The sequence below is a fragment of the Rhinolophus sinicus genome, chromosome 17 (assembly GCF_057876585.1).
Source record: "Rhinolophus sinicus isolate RSI-liver-muscle chromosome 17, RSI-T2T, whole genome shotgun sequence".
Taxonomy (NCBI): domain Eukaryota; kingdom Metazoa; phylum Chordata; class Mammalia; order Chiroptera; family Rhinolophidae; genus Rhinolophus; species Rhinolophus sinicus.
Window position 1 is genome coordinate 68,748,590 of NC_142517.1, and position 19,045 is coordinate 68,767,634.

Genomic DNA, 19,045 nt, shown 5'->3' on the forward strand with positions numbered 1-19,045 from the left:
CACGCGTAGAAATTCATATAGCATATAGCTCGGTAACACCCCAAAATGAAGTTTTAACGTATGTTTAGAATTGGTTCCATAAAGTTGATGGTCAGTTACTTGCTGATTGTTTGACTATATCCTCACCTCATAATGAAAGGAATTTAAGTTAGCTTAAAAGAATTTTCAATGCATTAGTAAATATGTAGGAGATATACAGAGGGTGCCAAAAAATGTATACACATGTTAAGAAAGGAAAACTGTATTAAAATTGCACTACTCAATATATACTGATAACAAAAGATGAATACAAGTCACGTTTGACTTCTGTAATTACAAGAGGTGCTCAAAGTGGTTACCATCAGCGTCCAGACACTTCTGATTACAGCGAACTACTGCTTGAACAACATTGACCAGTGTCCACTTGTATGTATTTTTTTGGCACCCCTGATATTTGTGTGTGTGTGTGTGTGTGTGTGTGTGTGTGTGTAGTCAGAGTGGAAGTGGAATAAGGAATTGACACTAGAATGAAGCTGGGGGTAAATTTTACACAGAAACACATATCATGAAGTTCTAGATACTTACTAAAATACGGCCTAAATTTTAATTCTGAGCTCCAGTTAGGATATTCACAGGGTCCAAAATGGTGAAGTCGAACCAGCTGTTCCTGGGCATTGAGGTCTGAGAGAAGTTGATGAATGTATATTTCAAATATCACAGGTCCTTAAGGATGAATTTCCTCCACTGTTTTAGATTTCAGATCATCTCTGGCCTAATGGGTCCATTTATACTGGGGTATAAATGTTTTATTGGTAAATGTTTCACTAGTGAAGTTGTAAAAATTCAAATGGCCTCAAAAGCAACTTCATCCATCAATCAGTTGTATTTGCAATGTTAGACATATGGTCAGGCATTTCTTAGTCCCTTCTTGGAGATAACTACAGACTTCATTTGCAATCAAGTAAACCGAAGATCCGTGCTAACTGCGGGACACTGTGGGGACCTCCACAGTCAAGTGAAAAGGCTTCCCTGGAATTACTTCTTCCTTTGGACCTGAAAATCCCATTAGGAATTTCAGTCTACTGCCATCCTTCAGACAAAGTGTAAAGCTCTTAATTTTTGGTAGCGGGAAAAGCGGGAAAGGAGATCAGAATGGAGGAACAGTCCAAATTTGGGGATGGGCCTAAGGATCACGGGGCAAATGTTTTCCTAGTTCACAATTTTCCCCTTTGTTGCCCATTCATGAAGCTTAGTAAAACTTAACAGTGTAACAGAAGGAAAGAGGAAAGGGAGGGAGGGAGGGAGGGAGGGAAAAGGAGAGAAGGAAGGAGGGAGGGAAGGAATAAGGAAGAAAGGAAGAGAAGAAAGAAGGAAGGAAGGGAGGGAGGGAGGGGGAAGGGTAAGGAAAGGAAAGAGAAAAAGAAAGAAAAGCAGGCTGCCTATTTGAAGTACTATAGAACTTTCACGTGCACTCTATCTTGTTAGCTGGATTAAAATTGTGAATTAAGTTTGTGGGTATTTTTTTAATACAATTTATACCACAATATCTAATTTTTAACAAAACAAGTTAAAGGTTGTTTCCTAGTTCTTCTATGGATTTGTGTTAACTGTCAAAGGTCATCCACTCTGATAAAAACCTGATTCAGAGCAAATTTTGCTAAATAACACTTGGATTCAATGATTGTAAAACTACTAGGGGTACCAAAAACAATGTATACACATGACTTGTATTCATTTTTTGTTATCGGTATATATTGAGTATTACAATTTTTAACAGTTTTTTCCTTTCTTAAAATGTGTATACATTTTTTGGCACCCTCTGTATATAGCTCTGTTACAGTTCTCCAGATTTCGTCTAACATTGGTATTTTATTATCTGCATGTGTCTTTTTTCTTCCCTTGCAATCCTATTTTTATTTTTAAATCATTCTCTTCTGAAAAGTAACTTCTGTCACTTTGGGTGAGACTGTTGTGTTTATCATATGCAATCACATCAGTCCCACTTAAATGGGAAACATCAGCTCCACAGGCCTGATGTGGAGATGCAGGTCATGAAGGTTGCATTGGTTTCAGAGGCTTTGATTATTGAAAGTTGTTAAAAGCAGTTTAAGGAGAGATCCTTGAATCTCAATCCACGGATCTTAACTTGGAGGAAACACAGACCTCTTTGAGATTCTAATAAAGCTACAGACCTTATCCCTGTGAAAGTACAAACATGTCCCTTTGTGAAAAAAAAAAAATGTAGATAACCCCTAGAACCACATATATGTCTTAAAGACCTATAAATACTTAAAACATGCTCCAGAAATCTTATATGTATGAGTGAAAATTTAAGTAATATGAAAGACATACTCAATTACAGTATTGAGATCATAAATAGAATAGTGTTGTAAACACATCAAGCAAGTTGATCATGTTAAACTCTCTGTCCAGCTAAAATAAGAAGCTGTGCCTATGAAAGTACGTATAGGCTGTCCTCAGCTTTCAGAGGTGGTGTATTTCTGAGAATATGTTTGAAAGTTGAACAATTTATGTTTTGTGAGAAGAATTCTGTTACTGATGTTTAACCAAAAAAGATGAAATCTCTAATGGTTTCAGTACCGTAGGCCTAGGTAATCTGGAAAATAGAGAACTGTCACTGGCAGCTGGCCCCAAACATCGCCCTTTGCACTCAGGGATGGGTAAGTAAAGCAGGGCAGCTCTCCTTCCCATAGGCTGCTGACCCCCTCACGGTTCACCTACAAGGGCAATGACAGCTGGGTTACGCTAGGTGCATGAAGCCAGGGCGGGAGGAAGAGGTCTCCTTCTGCCTTCTGCCTGCCACCTTCCACCTGCATAAGTGATCCCCCCGGGATCTGCAGCCATCCTCCAAAGGCTGTGAAGGTGCCAGTGAGGCAGAAAGAGAGGGCCATCTGCTTTAGATGGCGGAACCTGTGAGCAAACCACCTCTGTCTTCCTATCGTGCAGAGGCTCAGCAAGCCCCCCTCAGCATTTAGGTGAAGTGGACACGGAAGCCTGGCTGCTGCCAGGGCAACAGATGTTGATTTAGGGAGTAAGGGGCCTGAGTTACCACATGCACCCCTGCTTTTTCCGGAGAAGGATGGCTCTTCCCTAGTGTGACCAACTTGGTAAGGAGCCCCAACATGTGATAGCTTAGGATCCTCACTACTCAGCTAAGAGATGAAAGAGCGGCCTCAGCATCCTGAAGGCACACGGTACAATGTGGAAAAGAGTGTGATGTAAGAGTCTGGGTTGTAGAGGCCCGGCTACCCTAGCCCTAGTTCAGGTGCTGACCCACTTACCTCACGTGAGCCTCGTGGCCCAGATTGAAGGCTCCAGAGCTTTTCGGCCTTGCCATTGGACTTAGACCTGTTGAACTGACCGAAATTCATATCGGTGTTAATTTGAGAGCTGGTGTTTCCTCCCAAGTCACAGAGCCTTCAAATTCCCATCTCCCACTCCAGTACCTCACACTTCCACGACTCTCATTTTATTTATCTGGACTGAGGAAGGACTGGATTTCACACCTAATTAAAAGAGACTGTATTGCCTGCTGTTTCCTTTCTTGTTCATTTTCTCTTGTGCTCAGACAGCTTTTTATTCTCATGCTAAGTCCTATTCCTGGACACCTGCAGCTTAAGTGACAGACAGGAGCTGGGTTCCTACAAAACAGAAAGCCGGGCCCTCTCTCACCTATGTCAGCACAAGTAGGTTTTCCCTGCGGCACTCACTCCTGCTTTAGCGCTGGCCGTACTCATGAGGACACAGTCACTTAGAATCCGTGATCATGTTCAGTGGTAGAATTCCTTGCATGTTTCTGGAGAATACCGTCACAGGCTGACTCTGTATTTTTACTCTAGTGGAAAAGACGTAGGTTATTATTTTAAAACAGAGAACTATTTTTATCACTTTGCCATCAATTCTATGTCCATACCACTATGGGGTTTTTTCAGGTGGGGTGGCGTTCCCAAGTACACATAATCTTTGTAAAGTTGTACGGTTTTGTAGAGTGAGAGGCGTGTTTTTTCTTCTTCTTTTTTTTTTTTTTTTGAATAGCCCAAATGCCTATTCAGTGCCAATCTAGGAAAGAATGGAGTTAGCATTTTCACACCATTCCTTCCTATACAGTCCCTGAATAACCATCTAATCAAGATTTGTTTTCAATGGAGGACAAATCTACAGTAGAGTATTTCAGACTTATTCCATTGGAATCTATACATTAATGCCCATTGGATGAAAAGGACAGGTTTCACAAAAGCCTAGACATTGCCTTGCTGTGGCAGAAACATTTTCCCACTGTATTAGTGTAAAAAATCAAAGAAAGCCTGGGAAAGGAATTGCTTCAGCATTGTGTGCTGAAGGAATGAGGCGTGCTTGAATGGGGAGGCAGGGTCCCCCCATCACGTCTGTACCCATATCAGCAAAACCTGTTGAGCTTTTCATGGCTGCTCACTGCAATGCAGGACCAGTGTACTCGGGGAGATGTTTAGAAAGTGTCTATAAGAACCCAGCTGGGCTTGTCAGTCAGGTTGTATATGTGCGCAGGTTTGAGTCTGTCTCTGTGGCTTTGAATGAAGATGGTGACACCATTACTGCAATAATCATAACTCAGAGTATTTCAAAGAAATGTTTTTGCATGGTGACCGCTATAGGTTTACCTGACTGTTTAGATAGATTCAACCAGTTTGGTCAAACAAGCAGTTTGAATTATCCTCATGAGATTGTGTGTGCGCGCGTGTGTGTGTTCATGTGTGTGTGTGTGTGTGTGTGTGATAACAGCTTTTGCTCTTGACCACTTCCATTTCTAAGCAACCTCCTTCATCACTTGCAGTGTGTATCTTTTCTTCTATGTCTCTAGAGTTAGGATGGCACTACATCTTTGGGCAATCCAAGTTTCATTCCTCAGCAATCCAGTGTTGACCGAAAAGAGCCCTGAAAAGAGCATCAAGGGGCATGAGTTCTAATCTCAACGCTGCAACTTCCTAGCTGTGTAGAACTTTAAGCAAGTCATTTAGATACTTGGAGAGCCTCAACCTCCTCTCACACGAAATAGTAATAATAGCCCCTGTCCTGGAAGCATATAGGATTGTTGTTAAGGAGTAAATGAGCTGCTGCATGTGAGAGTTTTGTACACTGCACAACACTACATGGATATTAATTATTATAGTAATTGTGATAGAGTTTCTTCCCAGAATTAGCAGAAAGATGACAACTCTTCATCACATATGACATCTCGAGTGATACAATTGCAACTGGTGCTATGAGCAAGTGTGTGTTTAAAGAGTGTTTTCACCTGTTTGGGGAAAAAAAATACTTTTAATAAATCCATCCTACTCAGAGATGGTGATTTTATCAGAGATTCAACCAGTTTTAATGGTTTAATGGTGTGTTTAAAGAGTGTTTTCACCTGTTTGGGGGAAAAAAATACTTTTAATAAATCCATCCTACTCAGAGATGATGATTTTATCAGAGATTCAACCAGTTGTAATGGTTAATGTTTTACTTAAGTGAAAGAGACCTTGGTGATGATAAAATTGTATATAGAAAAGTCTACATTTTAATGCCAGGGCAAGTTGTGTTATCTCTTGCATCATTCCACTTACAAACTTTAAAAAATATGTTCCTTATTAGATGACTGATGCTATGCTTAAGTCCCAAGACCCAGAAATGTGAACACCATGAAAATTCATGGCTAGGTATAGAAGTAGCCGGAGGGCCTTCTAGGCAAACCTTTTCACACAGCTTTACTGCAGACCCTGCACACCTAAGGGCCAGACTTAATTCAGGGGCAAAGTATGCAATATAGTGAAGCTGACAAGAGTATGACCTCTAGAGCCAGACTGCCTGGCTTCAAATGCCAACTCTACCATCAACTGCTTTTGTGGCGTTGAGCAAACTTCTTAATTTCTCTGGCCTCAGTTTTTCACCTGAAAAATGGAGGTAATAATACTATGTCATAGGGTTGTTGTTACGATTAAATGAAATAATAGACACAAAGTCGTTAAACCAGCTCTAACAGTAGTTAGGACTTGACACATGATAAGCTCTAAGAACAAAGTTTGCCCGTTATTAGTATCATGGTACAAATACACATAGGGGACTCAGCAAGAACTTGGAATTTGGTCTGCTGACTTCTTTTCTGAATATTCCTTCCTGGGTTATGGGGGCCTTCCTCTGGGGCCATATTGAGTACAATTACAGGGGATTCACAATGATTCTTTAATCTGGCAAAGGCAATTTGTTTTACACTAGTAAAAATAAAAAAGAAATAGAAACCATAGCCTAATGAACTCCTTTTAGGAATGGAACAGACCCAGTGGAAGTCGGAACAAGAAAGAATTCTCTTATGTAAAACATTGTGCAAATCATATCGCTGAAAGTAAACAAAGAGACTGTAGGCATTTCTTAAGTTAAATGGATAGATGTGGGGCTGACTTAACACAAAGATGGGAACAAAGAAAATGAATGACTATCTGAAAGAATGTAGTCATACCGACTGAGCTCAGACAGCAGGAGCAGATTGAGTAGAGCAAGGTAGAAATTCTAGTTGAGCTCAGACTTACCTGAGCAGGTCTGCTCTCCTAAGACCGAGGAGAAAGAACCTGAGGAGGTGAGCACTCCTCCTCTCTGCAGGCCATGGCCTCTGGGGTTACTTCTAACAAGACAGGGGTCAATGCCTGGGCCACCTGGTTTTGAAAGGCCACTTCCTTGGCCTCTCGCAAGCTGATTATTCAATTGTGAAGGCAAGAATGGCGAATCTGACTAAGGTGTGGTTTGGAGAGAGGGAGTCTTCAGAGTCACTTGAGAGGTGAGGTAGAAAAGGAGGAAATCCCTAAGACTTATTGTTATAGCCAACTGTTTTCTTTCTCAATCTGTGACCCAAATGTCACTAACATTAGCCCTTGTCTTCACAGTCTGGGGCGTAAGGATGGCAATGAGTCAGACTTTCCACAGCCTCCACATAGCTGACTGTTCCTTCCAACGGGGAGCCGTTTGATACTTCCCTGTAGCAAGTGCATAGAGCACCCAGTTACCTAGGGGGCTCATACATCCCACTCCTGGTTTACTCCTGCTATCCTGACCTAATTCTTAGCAAAGCTGCCTTTCACTCTCAAAGTGCCCAGTTTGAATGGTAAATACGATCACCAAGTGTACTCCAGTCTCCAAGGTCAATGCTGCCATCTCTGATCTCTTAATGAAGATTCCTTCTGCAGTAAGCCTCAGAAAATTCAGAAAGCCACCATATTACATACAACCATCCTAGAACGTACTCAGATTGTCAAAGAGGACAAGAGCCATGTCACCTATAGAATGTTTCTGTAGATACAGAAAGCATCAGGCAAGTGCCCCTTTAGTGAGCACCTTATGTTCTATAACCTGTCTCTCAACTGGGAACCAGGTGGCCGCTGTTTGGTGAACATCCTGGTCGGGCTTGAATTTTCCAAGAATTTTTGCATACCTGGTGTCGATTTGGGGAATATGCCATGGAAATTAACAGGAAGGGAATTTATTTTTTACTATGAATATTATTGCAGTCTATAAGTAAAATAAGCAATTTTAATAAGTTGGGGAAAATGTAAGCTTTCCGAAGGATCTGGGCTTGGGCTTGTCTCAAGTGGAGGTAGAGAGTTCCATGAGAACAAGTCCTCCATTTGCCTTTCGGTTCTTATTTGCTGAAGTTGTAGGCGTGGCAGGCAAATGACCTTTCTGTTTCCTGGGCTGCTCTACATCCACTGACAATCCTGCTGAAGCTCTAAGAATTAACATGGACTCAATACCCCAAACTAGCTGGGGCTCTGTTGGGCCAAAATTCAAGGCCTCGTTCCCATAGGACTCATGTCGGCGCCTTGCCCCCTGTGCAGAGCCTGTCCATCTCTCCAAAGAGCCCGCTTGTGTCTACCAGGTCCTTCTAGGAGCCATGAGCATTACCCAGCCAAGCCCCAGGTGTTAGGAACGCAGTCAGCCAGCTCTGACCCACGCCCTGTTTTGTGTTTGTCTTGGCGCGCAGGTGACATCAGTTGCAAGGGGATGACCGAGCGCATTCATAGCATCAACCTTCACAACTTCAGCAATTCCGTGCTCGAGACCCTTAACGAGCAGCGCAACCGTGGCCACTTCTGTGACGTGACGGTGCGCATCCACGGGAGCATGCTGCGCGCGCACCGCTGTGTGCTGGCAGCCGGCAGCCCCTTCTTCCAGGACAAGCTGCTGCTGGGCTACAGCGACATCGAAATCCCGTCCGTGGTGTCCGTGCAGTCGGTGCAAAAGCTCATTGACTTCATGTACAGCGGCGTCCTGCGCGTCTCGCAGTCGGAAGCCCTGCAGATCCTTACAGCCGCCAGCATCCTGCAGATCAAAACCGTCATCGATGAGTGCACACGCATCGTGTCACAGAATGTGGGCGATGTGTTCCCGGGGATCCAGGACTCGGGCCAGGACACGCCGCGGGGCACTCCGGAGTCGGGCACCTCGGGCCAGAGCAGCGACACGGAGTCGGGCTACCTGCAGAGCCACCCGCAGCACAGCGTGGACAGGATCTACTCGGCGCTGTACGCGTGCTCCATGCAGAACGGCAGCGGCGAGCGCTCCTTCTACAGCGGTGCGGTGGTCAGCCACCACGAGACTGCGCTGGGCCTGCCCCGCGACCACCACATGGAAGACCCCAGCTGGATCACGCGCATCCACGAGCGCTCGCAGCAGATGGAGCGGTACCTGTCCACCACCCCCGAGACCACGCACTGCCGCAAGCAGCCCCGGCCTGTGCGCATCCAGACCCTGGTGGGCAACATCCACATCAAGCAGGAGATGGAGGACGATTACGACTACTACGGGCAGCAAAGGGTGCAGATCCTGGAGCGCAATGAATCCGAAGAGTGTACGGAAGACACCGATCAGGCCGAGGGCACCGAGAGTGAGCCCAAGGGCGAGAGCTTCGACTCCGGCGTCAGCTCCTCCATAGGCACCGAGCCTGACTCCGTGGAGCAGCAGTTTGGGCCCGGGGCAGTGCGGGACGGCCCCGCTGAACCCACCCCACCTGAGCAAGCCGCGGAAGGCCCTGCAGAGGGCGGCCCGCAGCCACACCAGTTAGAGACCGGTGCCTCCTCCCCGGAAAGAAGCACGGAGGTGGATATGGACAACACGGTCATCACTGTCAGCAACAGCTCGGATAAGAGCGTCCTGCAGCAGCCTTCGGTGAACACGTCCATCGGGCAGCCGTTGCCAAGTACCCAGCTCTACTTACGCCAGACAGAAACCCTCACCAGCAACTTGAGGATGCCTCTGACCTTGACCAGCAACACCCAGGTCATTGGCACAGCCGGCAACACCTACCTGCCAGCCCTCTTCACTACCCAGCCCGCGGGCAGCGGCCCCAAGCCTTTCCTCTTCAGCCTGCCACAGCCCCTGGCAGGCCAGCAGACCCAGTTTGTGACAGTGTCCCAGCCCGGCCTGTCGACCTTTACTGCACAGCTGCCAGCGCCACAGCCCCTGGCCCCATCTGCAGGCCACAGCACAGCCAGTGGGCAGGGCGAAAAAAAGCCTTATGAGTGCACTCTCTGCAACAAGACTTTCACCGCCAAACAGAACTACGTCAAGCACATGTTTGTACACACAGGTGAGTGCCGGCCTCCCTGGAGGCCTAGCAGCAGGGACAGGTGTGAGGGAGCTGTGGGAAGGGAAGGGAAGATTTGGAGTCATTTTTCAGATTTTAAGGAGACCCCATTGTAAGCCCCAACTGTGCCCCTCTCACAGGAACATAGCACCCTGTCACCAAAAGACAAAATCACAGAAACCCTTTATGGAGAAGGGCCAAGTGGGAAAAAGCCTTATAAAGAATTGGCAGGCACAGCATCCCTTAAATACATTGAACTTGGTAATACATTCTTTCATCCTAGGTGTTGAGACCTGGAAATCATATACTCCAGCACCTCATTTTACAGACCAAAGTCATTAAGCAGAACAGGGACGAGGGTTTTTAGTCTGTAGAACATACTGTAATAACCATCAGCTTGAAAAGGCCACAGCAAAGCTGATGCAAGCGTGAGCTGCATTTGTGGTCCCTGAAATGAGGAGGAGTGACAGACTCACTCTGCTTTCTATTGCTTATTCCCTATTGTCAACATCTAGAGACCACAGTCCGTTCTAGGTACTACCTTTTAAAAGGACAGTAGACTAACTGGGACACATCCAGAGGAGTATGAATAGGATGATGCAGGATGCAAAGCCATGGCATATGAATCATGGTTGAAGGCCCTGGGATGCTCAGACTGCAGAACAGAAGACCCAGGGCACCATGTAAGCCATACTCGAGTGTTTGAGCTGCAGGGAAAGCATAATGTACTAGTTAAGTTGGGGCTCTGGAGCCAGATTGCCTGGATTTGAATTTAGACTAAGCAGCTACTAAACTTTGTCACCCTGGGAAAATTACTTAACCTTTCTATATTTCAGTTTCCTTGTCTATATAATGAGGAAAATAGTGCTAGATCTTTCTTATAGTGCTGTTTTGAGGATTAAATGAATTAATATATATGAAGTTCTTAAAACAAGTTCTTACCACTCTATAAACGATAGTTATCATTAGCACTATTAGTATTATTTAAATGGTTGGGAGGAAAGAGACATGTTTATTTTGTTTGGGTCCAAAAGGTAGAACTGGACCAATGACTGGAAGCTCCAAGGAGATTCTTTCAACAAAATAAAAGAAAATGTGTGTTGACAGTCAGAGTTGCTCTAAGATGGGATGGACAGCCTCCCAAGGGCGTGAGTTCCTATAATTAGAGGTGTTAGGTATTCAAGGAGAGAAGGGGTGAACCATTCCTAGGGATGCTGTAGAAAGGATTCAATCATCAGGCAAGTAGTGAGTGGGGTGAGATGGTCTTTCATCCCTGAATTCTATAATTCTAGAGCTAAGATCTGACCTCACAGCCGGTGCTCTTTCCTAGCTCTGTAATGGGACAGACATAGAAGCAAGAGCTCCACACATGCTCTTCCATATAAGGGACCACATATGCAATGTGATTTCACATAGATTCTCTTGTACCTGAAAATGCCTACCCCAATAATGATCACCATTTTTGAAACTCCTATTTTGAGAGTTACTCTTCTGGTAAACCTCTGGTTCTTGAATATCCCTGTTAAATGACAAATAAGTTGCCAGGGGAAAGTTATACACTTGAATCACAATACATGAAAACAAATTAGTTCATCAAAGCAACCTTGTTTCTCAGATCAGCTAGCAGGAATAGCCAGGGGATAGGTCATAAAGCAGATAAATTTAAATTGGGGATTAGAAGGGAAGGAGAGCAACAGATATTGAGACAAGATACCCAACATGGAAGTGAACAACTACACTAGAACATTACTTAAGATGAACGTTTCTTTCATTGCAGTTTAGCTCATGTCAGGACATTATGTAAATCCATGTACTCCCCTTTATGCAAATCAATTGTTCTTAAAGATGACAGTTTTCACACCTCCAAAAAATATATAGTGACACATTACTAAACTTAGAAAGAAAATCAGGTAGTGGTGAGTCACTGTGTTTACTTGGGGGTAAATGTGAATGCACTAATAATCTGGGATCAATCAAGGAAATTTTCCATTCGGCATGGGTATCATCATTACTTGGTAAATTAATCCAATACTAGTATTTTTATTTATTTGGCAATTTATGTCTTACAGAGTGCTCTCACATAGTTTATATTCTTTCCTCCTCCAAATAGCTGTCTTATAAACCATCAAATTAAGAATTAAGGGGGGAAAAAGACCAATTGTGGAAGTGTCTTCTTAGGCAAAGTTGACTTTGCTGGTCCTGGATCCATAAACATTTCTACTCTCTCCATCTGTGCATCTCTTCCAGTAGACCTAGCAGATATAAAATTCACACATTCTAATAGATCACATATTGAAATAAGGTCCTAATTTACAACAGAAAATGTTCAGTGTACTACTAAAAATTATCTTTTTGGTATATAAACACATTTGTCTAATGGATTCACTGGAGGTTTCTGTAGTTAACCCAAATAACTAGATTTGTCAGTAAGAAAACCAGCAATGGGTTTACACATTTATGCATCATAAATGCAAGAGGTACAAGTAAAGTCATTTGACAAACCTAAGTTATGGTTAAAGTATAGCCTTCAGATAGCTAGTAAACTACGAGGTTAAAGTAAACTGTGAGGTTCCTCAGTAAATTATGAAGGTTTTGTATTGGTGTGTATAACACGGCCACATCTGAGAACCATTAATGGTGCACATATATCACTCTAGCACCTCATTCAAAAGAAGCATCACTCTTCCCTTTCACCCTAGAATTATTTGGCAGTGTCAATTTGGAAGGGCCATCTGTCTGTCAAAACTTTTGTCTGACTGAAGGAGTCCATAACCTAACAACGTTTAGGAACAACTGGTCTAGATTTTCAAAAGCAAGATGGCCTGATCATATGAAAGTAATGCAGGACCTGGATTCATGGTTGGCCCACATGTCAAAGCAAAGTTCTCTCCAATTTATTGGGAAAACGTCGAGAAAGTGGGGCCTCCCAACTTTACAGGAGCCAACGGAAATGATAAAAATCCAGAGCTAAAAAGTCCCCTTGTTGGTCTAAAAAGAGTCTAGAAAGTACTGGGGATACTTGGAAGAGTAGGGATGGAGTCAGTATTCTTCTCTATAGTCGAATCAAAAAGAATCCTACCAGTACTGAGGATTGACAGAGCTAAAAGGAAAGATATTTGGAGTCTTGGCATCACAGCTACTGTGCATAGTAACTGGCTTTGCATTTCAGTAGCTCCAAGGTTTAATGTAAATGGTACTTGTTTTCAACAACTGCAGGAAATCAATTCTGAGATTGGATTCCAAGTAAAATTCTGGGTAGCTTTATGTTAATGGCCCACATATTCATTAAAGGAAGTGTTTAAGACAAATAAGTAGTCCATCATATTGATTATGGAGCTAAGCTCTACCTTAGAGAACCAAAGAAGCCCTGGTTATAAAGCATATTCCATAATGATTATGACACTAACACTTAGAGTGGGGATATAAGTGAAAGACGATTGTACTGGAATTAGATTATTTGGGTTGAGTTTGGTTCCTCTAATTGTGGCCTTCAGTGAGTCACTTAATTTCATAACCCTCAGTTTCTTTGAGTTTCAAATGGAAATAATAATTTGCCTACCTTTTAAGTAGCTATAAAGGTACGATGTGTGTGAGAGCTTTTCATAAAAGGTAAAGTACTACTTAATGTTTTGGTTTGTTTGGTTTGTTTGGTTTTTAATCATCATTGTTACTTTAGCCGCATCCTCCCAGGAGACACTGAGTTTCTTTGCTCTATATCCAATCTCTGAATAATAAGCTCTCCACGTGTTTCCTTCCTCTATGGAATTCAAATGCTGAAGCAATGTGATACTCCTTGGGTTTCCCTTGAACTTCTTTCCTAACGTGAACATTTTTTTTTCTCATCCTTAAGAATTTTTTTTTAAGTAAAAGAAAATTTCTCACCTAACCACTCTGTCCTGCCAAACAGACCACAGTAGGACTTGGTCTATTCTAGGAAATTCTCAAGTTCACTTTACTACAGTTTTTATAAAAGTTGTGAGGAAGGAAACCAAGAGTTAAGGACATATTTGAATATGAGAATCAGAGAGAAAAAACAAAGATAATACAAACCACCCCCTCAGGAAAAAGCAGGACTCCCCTATGCCTCTTCCCAAGAGAAAATACAATCAAGGGAAGGGGAATGGAAGGGAAAAGCAGAGGACGTGAAGGAGACTTGGTGCCAGAGTGGATGTGGACCACAAGCAATAGGGCAAATTCAAAGATAGCCTGGGAGTAGTGGTGCTGGAAGTGTGATCCCCACGCCAGCAGCCCAGACCCGAATCCCAAACTGGGGATGGAACCCAGCAGTCTGGATTTTAATAAGCCCTGAGTCACATGAAGTTGGAATGACTTCCCTAGATGGTCTCGGTGATTAGGAGGAAGATGGCATCAGGTTGTTTTGTTACATAACGCTGTTCTCTGAAACCCCACTCAGGGATCTCTGTGTATGGAAAAAGTAAACCAGAGTTATGGATAACAGCTTGACTTCACAGTGGATAAATTATGTTATGGAAGCAAGTATATGAAAGGGGAGCTAGGTATCTCAGACTATACAGGTACCATTGCGGATGTAGCCCTTCTGGCACTTAGCAGGACTGACCTGTATTGTAATCATATGGCTGTCTCTATAGCTTCCCATTAGAATGTAAACTGTGAGAGCAGAAATGGTTTTATATGTAATTATATATATATATATATATAAAATACATATATGTGTATATATATATATATATATATATATATATATATATATATATCTTCAAAATACCCACCATAATACATAATACCTTACATGTGATAAACATTCAAAAAATAGTGATCAATGAATGAATCGAATCCTCTCTGATGTCTAATCTCTTCCAGAAGGAAAAGTACTCTGTTTCCACAGAGTGGTTTATTAACTATGTGATATAGAAGTAACACAAAAATGTTTTGCACATGTATACATTAAGTACTTTCTCCAAGGATGTGAACATGTTTCAGATACCACATTCGGTTTGTTCTTACCTTGCTCTATATAACAAAATCGCACATATAATAAGACTGACCAGATGGCATTTGGGCATTTATTTACCACCAGGTAAAGGGTTGTCAAACTTAGTAAACAAAACTATAGGGTGCCCAATTAAATTTGAATTTTAGATAAACAATAGGTTTGTTTAGTCCCAAGTATGTTTCACGCAATATTTGTGACATACTTATACTAAAAAATTATTCATTTTTTATCAGCAATTGAGATTTTACTGGGTGTCATGTATTTTATCTGGCAGTGCTATTCAGTTTGGACTTTTTCTTTTAAGACCCAATCTTAGGACATTTAGCTTTAAAATCTATAGATGAATATAGGTTAGCATATGTAGTTGCTTAAAAAATATATGTTGAGTAAGTGAATGAATGTCAAAAATGTGGGCATGCTTTCCAGGAGAATTCAATTCAAAGGACTTATACATAAATGCATTATTTTCTCAGCAAGACTTGAATTTCTTTTTCTTTCCTTCCTTTTTCTTTTTTCATTTGCTAGAGAATATATTGTATCTGTGTTCCCACTTGTGTTTTCTTTGCCAACAAATGGTAGATGTTTGAGCCTTTTTCTGAATCATTTTATCAATAGACCATTCAGTGGTTTTTAGCCCATTGGTGTCCTCTGCACATATAGTAATTTTGTTTGTTATTTAGAAGCTCAGCTATTTTAGCCATGAATTTGAGATAAATAGATAAAGCAATAAGAGTAACATTACAGTGCCATCAATAGAGCAATGATGGTGAGATCAAAATAATAATACAATAATTCTCAGATGGAGGTTTGGTTATTAATTACATCAAGCCAGTGGAGTAATGTATGATTATAAGAAGTAAGAAAGCCTTGATTTTATCACTTTCTGACCAGGTGACCTTAGGTAAATTCTATAATCAATCTGAGCCACAGATTTTTGAACATAAGATACAGATCTTAATAGTACTTACTTTACATGGTTGCTCTGAGAACCCAATAACATAATTTATATGAAAGCACTTAACTGTAAATGCTGTAAAATTATCAAACCATTTAGGAATATATATGTTATGTATTACAGCAGCATCATATGTTTTGCAGCATAATCCAGAGGAAATTGTTAACAGGGAAGGAGGGGGAAATTTGTCTGGGCTGGGGTCATCCTCTCAGCTATTGCTGACTCGTTAAGTGACTGTCAGGATGTTATTATACCCCTCTAATGGAGATATACCATCTTCTGGAGATGTTCATATCTACCCCACTCATAAAGCTGTAAGAAAAGTCAAGTAATATCGATGAAGTTCCCTAAGGCCTTCAAAATTCTGCTTAATAGCAAAATATTTTAGTTGTCACTGAAGCCACAGATATTTTGTGAATGCAATGTGTCCCCAATAAGCAATCCCCCCCTAGACAGCCTCAAAGTCCAAGCTGGCACCAGAATTGCACCCTAGAACTGGAGAGAAATGTTGACAGGCAGTTACAGCAGCCGTATCTCAGGTATGCTGGTCTGCCCTCCTCCAACTAGACTTCTCTTGTGGAGAGCAAACAGTGCAGCCAGTGAAAGCTCTGTGTGATTCTATCTGAGCACCTTTCCGTGTTTGTCACAGGACCTTTCCCATTTTCTGTTCCAATCTTGATTTTCTCCATTCGGAGGACCTGCAATTTCAAGGACCCTTTCTGCTTTCCTTGCCAGTCGCCACCTTCCCCAGACCATACTCCCCTGTTCCTTCCTCCTGTCTGCTCTCTCACTGCGCACCCAGGCTTGGTTTTCTAACCCCTCACTGTACTTACCTGAGGAGGTGTCGTCATGCCAGAGTGTATGATGGAGAAAGCAAGAGAATGAGAGCGACAGGTGGAAACAGTGCTTCAGAAAAACGCCCTGGTTTATGCAGCCCAGAAGAAGCCTGGTTAGAGAAAGAATGAGCAGAATAAATGGACTCTTGCTGGGCCCCTTATACAGCATTGGGGTGGCTTAGCCCATTAGGAGAGCTTTTACTTAAACTTTGGGCAGATTCTCTGCATCTGTTAACCTAACAGTATCTTTCTTCCTCTCTCTCTCTCTCTCTCTCTCTCTCTCTCTCTCTCTCTCTCTCTCTCTCTCTCTCTCTCCCACTTGTCAGTCATAGTAGACTAAAGGTCAGTGCCGGTCCATGAGAAGGAGTTAAAAAAGTGGCTCTTTAGAGAGCGTGCATAAAAAAAAAAAAAAATGGAGAAAAGTATATGCATTCACTACCCTCCCACCCTTGGAATAGTAAAGGACACTGCCTCTCCCTCGATTTCTCCACTTGCTGTCTGGTTTCTCCATCTCCCGAGCTCAGTTGTTGCTTGCTAAGAATCCTCTGTCTATGCTATTTGCTGACATTTTATTCATGGTACCATTTCTTTCCATTAGCGTATATAACTGAGAGCAGACTGTACCCTTAACTCTGAATTACATAGCTGCAATATAGTCACTTGCTTTATTGATTATCTGAAATAATTTTTTTTAATCTTGAGATGGCTTCCCCACTTCTCAGTTGGTTTCATTTATCATCATTTCCTTTGTGCCTAAGGGAACGGTTGATTTTTTTTTTTTTTAATGAACCCATACTCTATACTAAGTGCTTTATTTCTTTAATTTTCAAAACACCTTCACAAGACAGGTACTTACTGTATTATTCTCAAGATACAGATAAGGAAACTGAGGCTTAGAGAGGTTAAGTAACATACCCAAGTCATTCAACCAAGGAAATGGAATTCATATCTGACTCCTGCATCTTATAGCCCCCAAATGAATCATTTTAAAGTGAAGGGGCTTATGTGAGCTTCCCCCACTCACGTTATAATTTTAGTGTCTGTTTTGTACTTTGTGTTTTGTACTTTGAGTCTAACAAATCGGACTTGCCATTTCTGGCCATAGGCTGAGACCTGTAAAACCATCCACTACCGTTCATCTTAACTCTTCATTTCTCCATGTTAAGAGGAATACTCAGCCAACTGTGTCCATTCCATGTATAATACCGAAAGCCCTTGGGGGATCGCTCGCTATAAGTAATATGCAGGAAAATAACTGAAAGGAAAAAAATATTAACATTTCTACTGAGTGATACAGTTTCAAATCTAAACATACAGAGACACCTGACTACTCCGAAAATACACCCCACTTAGTAAGACATTTCCCAAAATGCCTGTGCTCCACCAACACAGCACCTTCATAATTATAGAGAGCAGTTCCTTTAAGGAGCTCCCAAGTGCTTTGCAAACCTTTTGCCTCATTAACTATCATACCATTTTTCTGTGGCAGGGAAGGAAACAGGATACTTTGCCCTATTTAAAATGTGGGACTGCTGAAGCATTGAGTGACTTAAGCAGCTTGCCCTCAGGTCACGCACGGACAAGTCCTAGACTAGAATCCTGGGGGTTGTAGGCCACGTGGGCAGAAGGCCACTACACCTGCAAGGGACCATGGCAAGTGCTTGGTCCAGCTCCTCACTTACAGAAGGGGAAACAAACCCAGAGAGATGAGAACACTTAGCAAGCCCAGGGTCACCCCGATAATGAAGGGCCACACCAATACAACATGCATCCAAACAACATGCATCCAAACAACATACAGACCTGGGGTATGGAGGGAAAGATGACAACTGGGAAAAATCCATTCAGAGTCCGATTAGAAGGGGGTGAAAGTAAAAAGCCTTCATCAGTGACCTTGCCTAGAGGAAAAACACAGGGGAAGAAGGTGAAAGTTTCAAACAGCAAGAGCATTTTAACACAGACAAAGTTTCAACTTCCTAGCAGTCAAAATACCATCTGATACTTAAGAAGGCACACTTCCCATTAAAGGTGACAGGTGGACATATTTTAAAAGATAGCTGGCCAGCCCATCGTAGCCTCTAGAAAGTTTACTGACAGCACAGGGATGGCAAAGACCAGCTTAAGTTCCAAACGTGTTTACCGCTGACAGAAATGTTTCAACTAAAAATAATATGCATGACTGCTTCTCCTAGGGAATCTCTCATTTCAAAAAAATGTACCTATGTAAACACCATGCATATACTGAGCTCTTCTTTTAGGAATGAGGCCTCTTGAAATTCCCTCACTTTAGTCTAAAAGTGAAATGTTTCTCTTCTAACCCTATGGATCATACTGCCCCATCCGTGAAAATGAGGGAAAGGAAATCAAAAGAGAATTAAGAGGAGCAGGAGGCAGGCCAAAATGTTTGTGAATAATTAAAGGGAAAAAAGTTCAAAGACCAGTGAAATTAAGAAATTTGTGGAGTAATTCCTGAATGAAACAGCCATCTCTTACCATCATGTGCTTCAGAACATATCCTTGTATGTTTACAAACACAATGAAAAAGCTTTCTGATGAGATCAAGTTTCGTAAAACAGACCACACACATTGAACCTGGCATATACTAAGCACTCAATATGTGGTGATTGTTTTCAATGCCATTATTACCATGACACACCTCTTCTGTTTCATAACAGAAAAAATGGAAACAC

General features: G+C 42.2%; 1 protein-coding gene across 19 annotated transcripts in view; it reads left to right on the plus strand.

Moving 5' to 3' along the window:
• The window catches only part of ZBTB20 (zinc finger and BTB domain containing 20), a 777,577-nt gene that overhangs the window by 731,996 nt on the left and 26,536 nt on the right, over nt 1-19,045 (plus strand). For all 19 annotated transcript variants that reach the window (XM_074331585.2, XM_019734851.3, XM_019734862.3 and 16 more), the window contains one exon: nt 7,988-9,592. In XM_074331585.2, the coding sequence (XP_074187686.1) occupies nt 7,988-9,592 (1,605 nt within the window). The remainder of the gene's footprint in view (nt 1-7,987; nt 9,593-19,045) is intronic.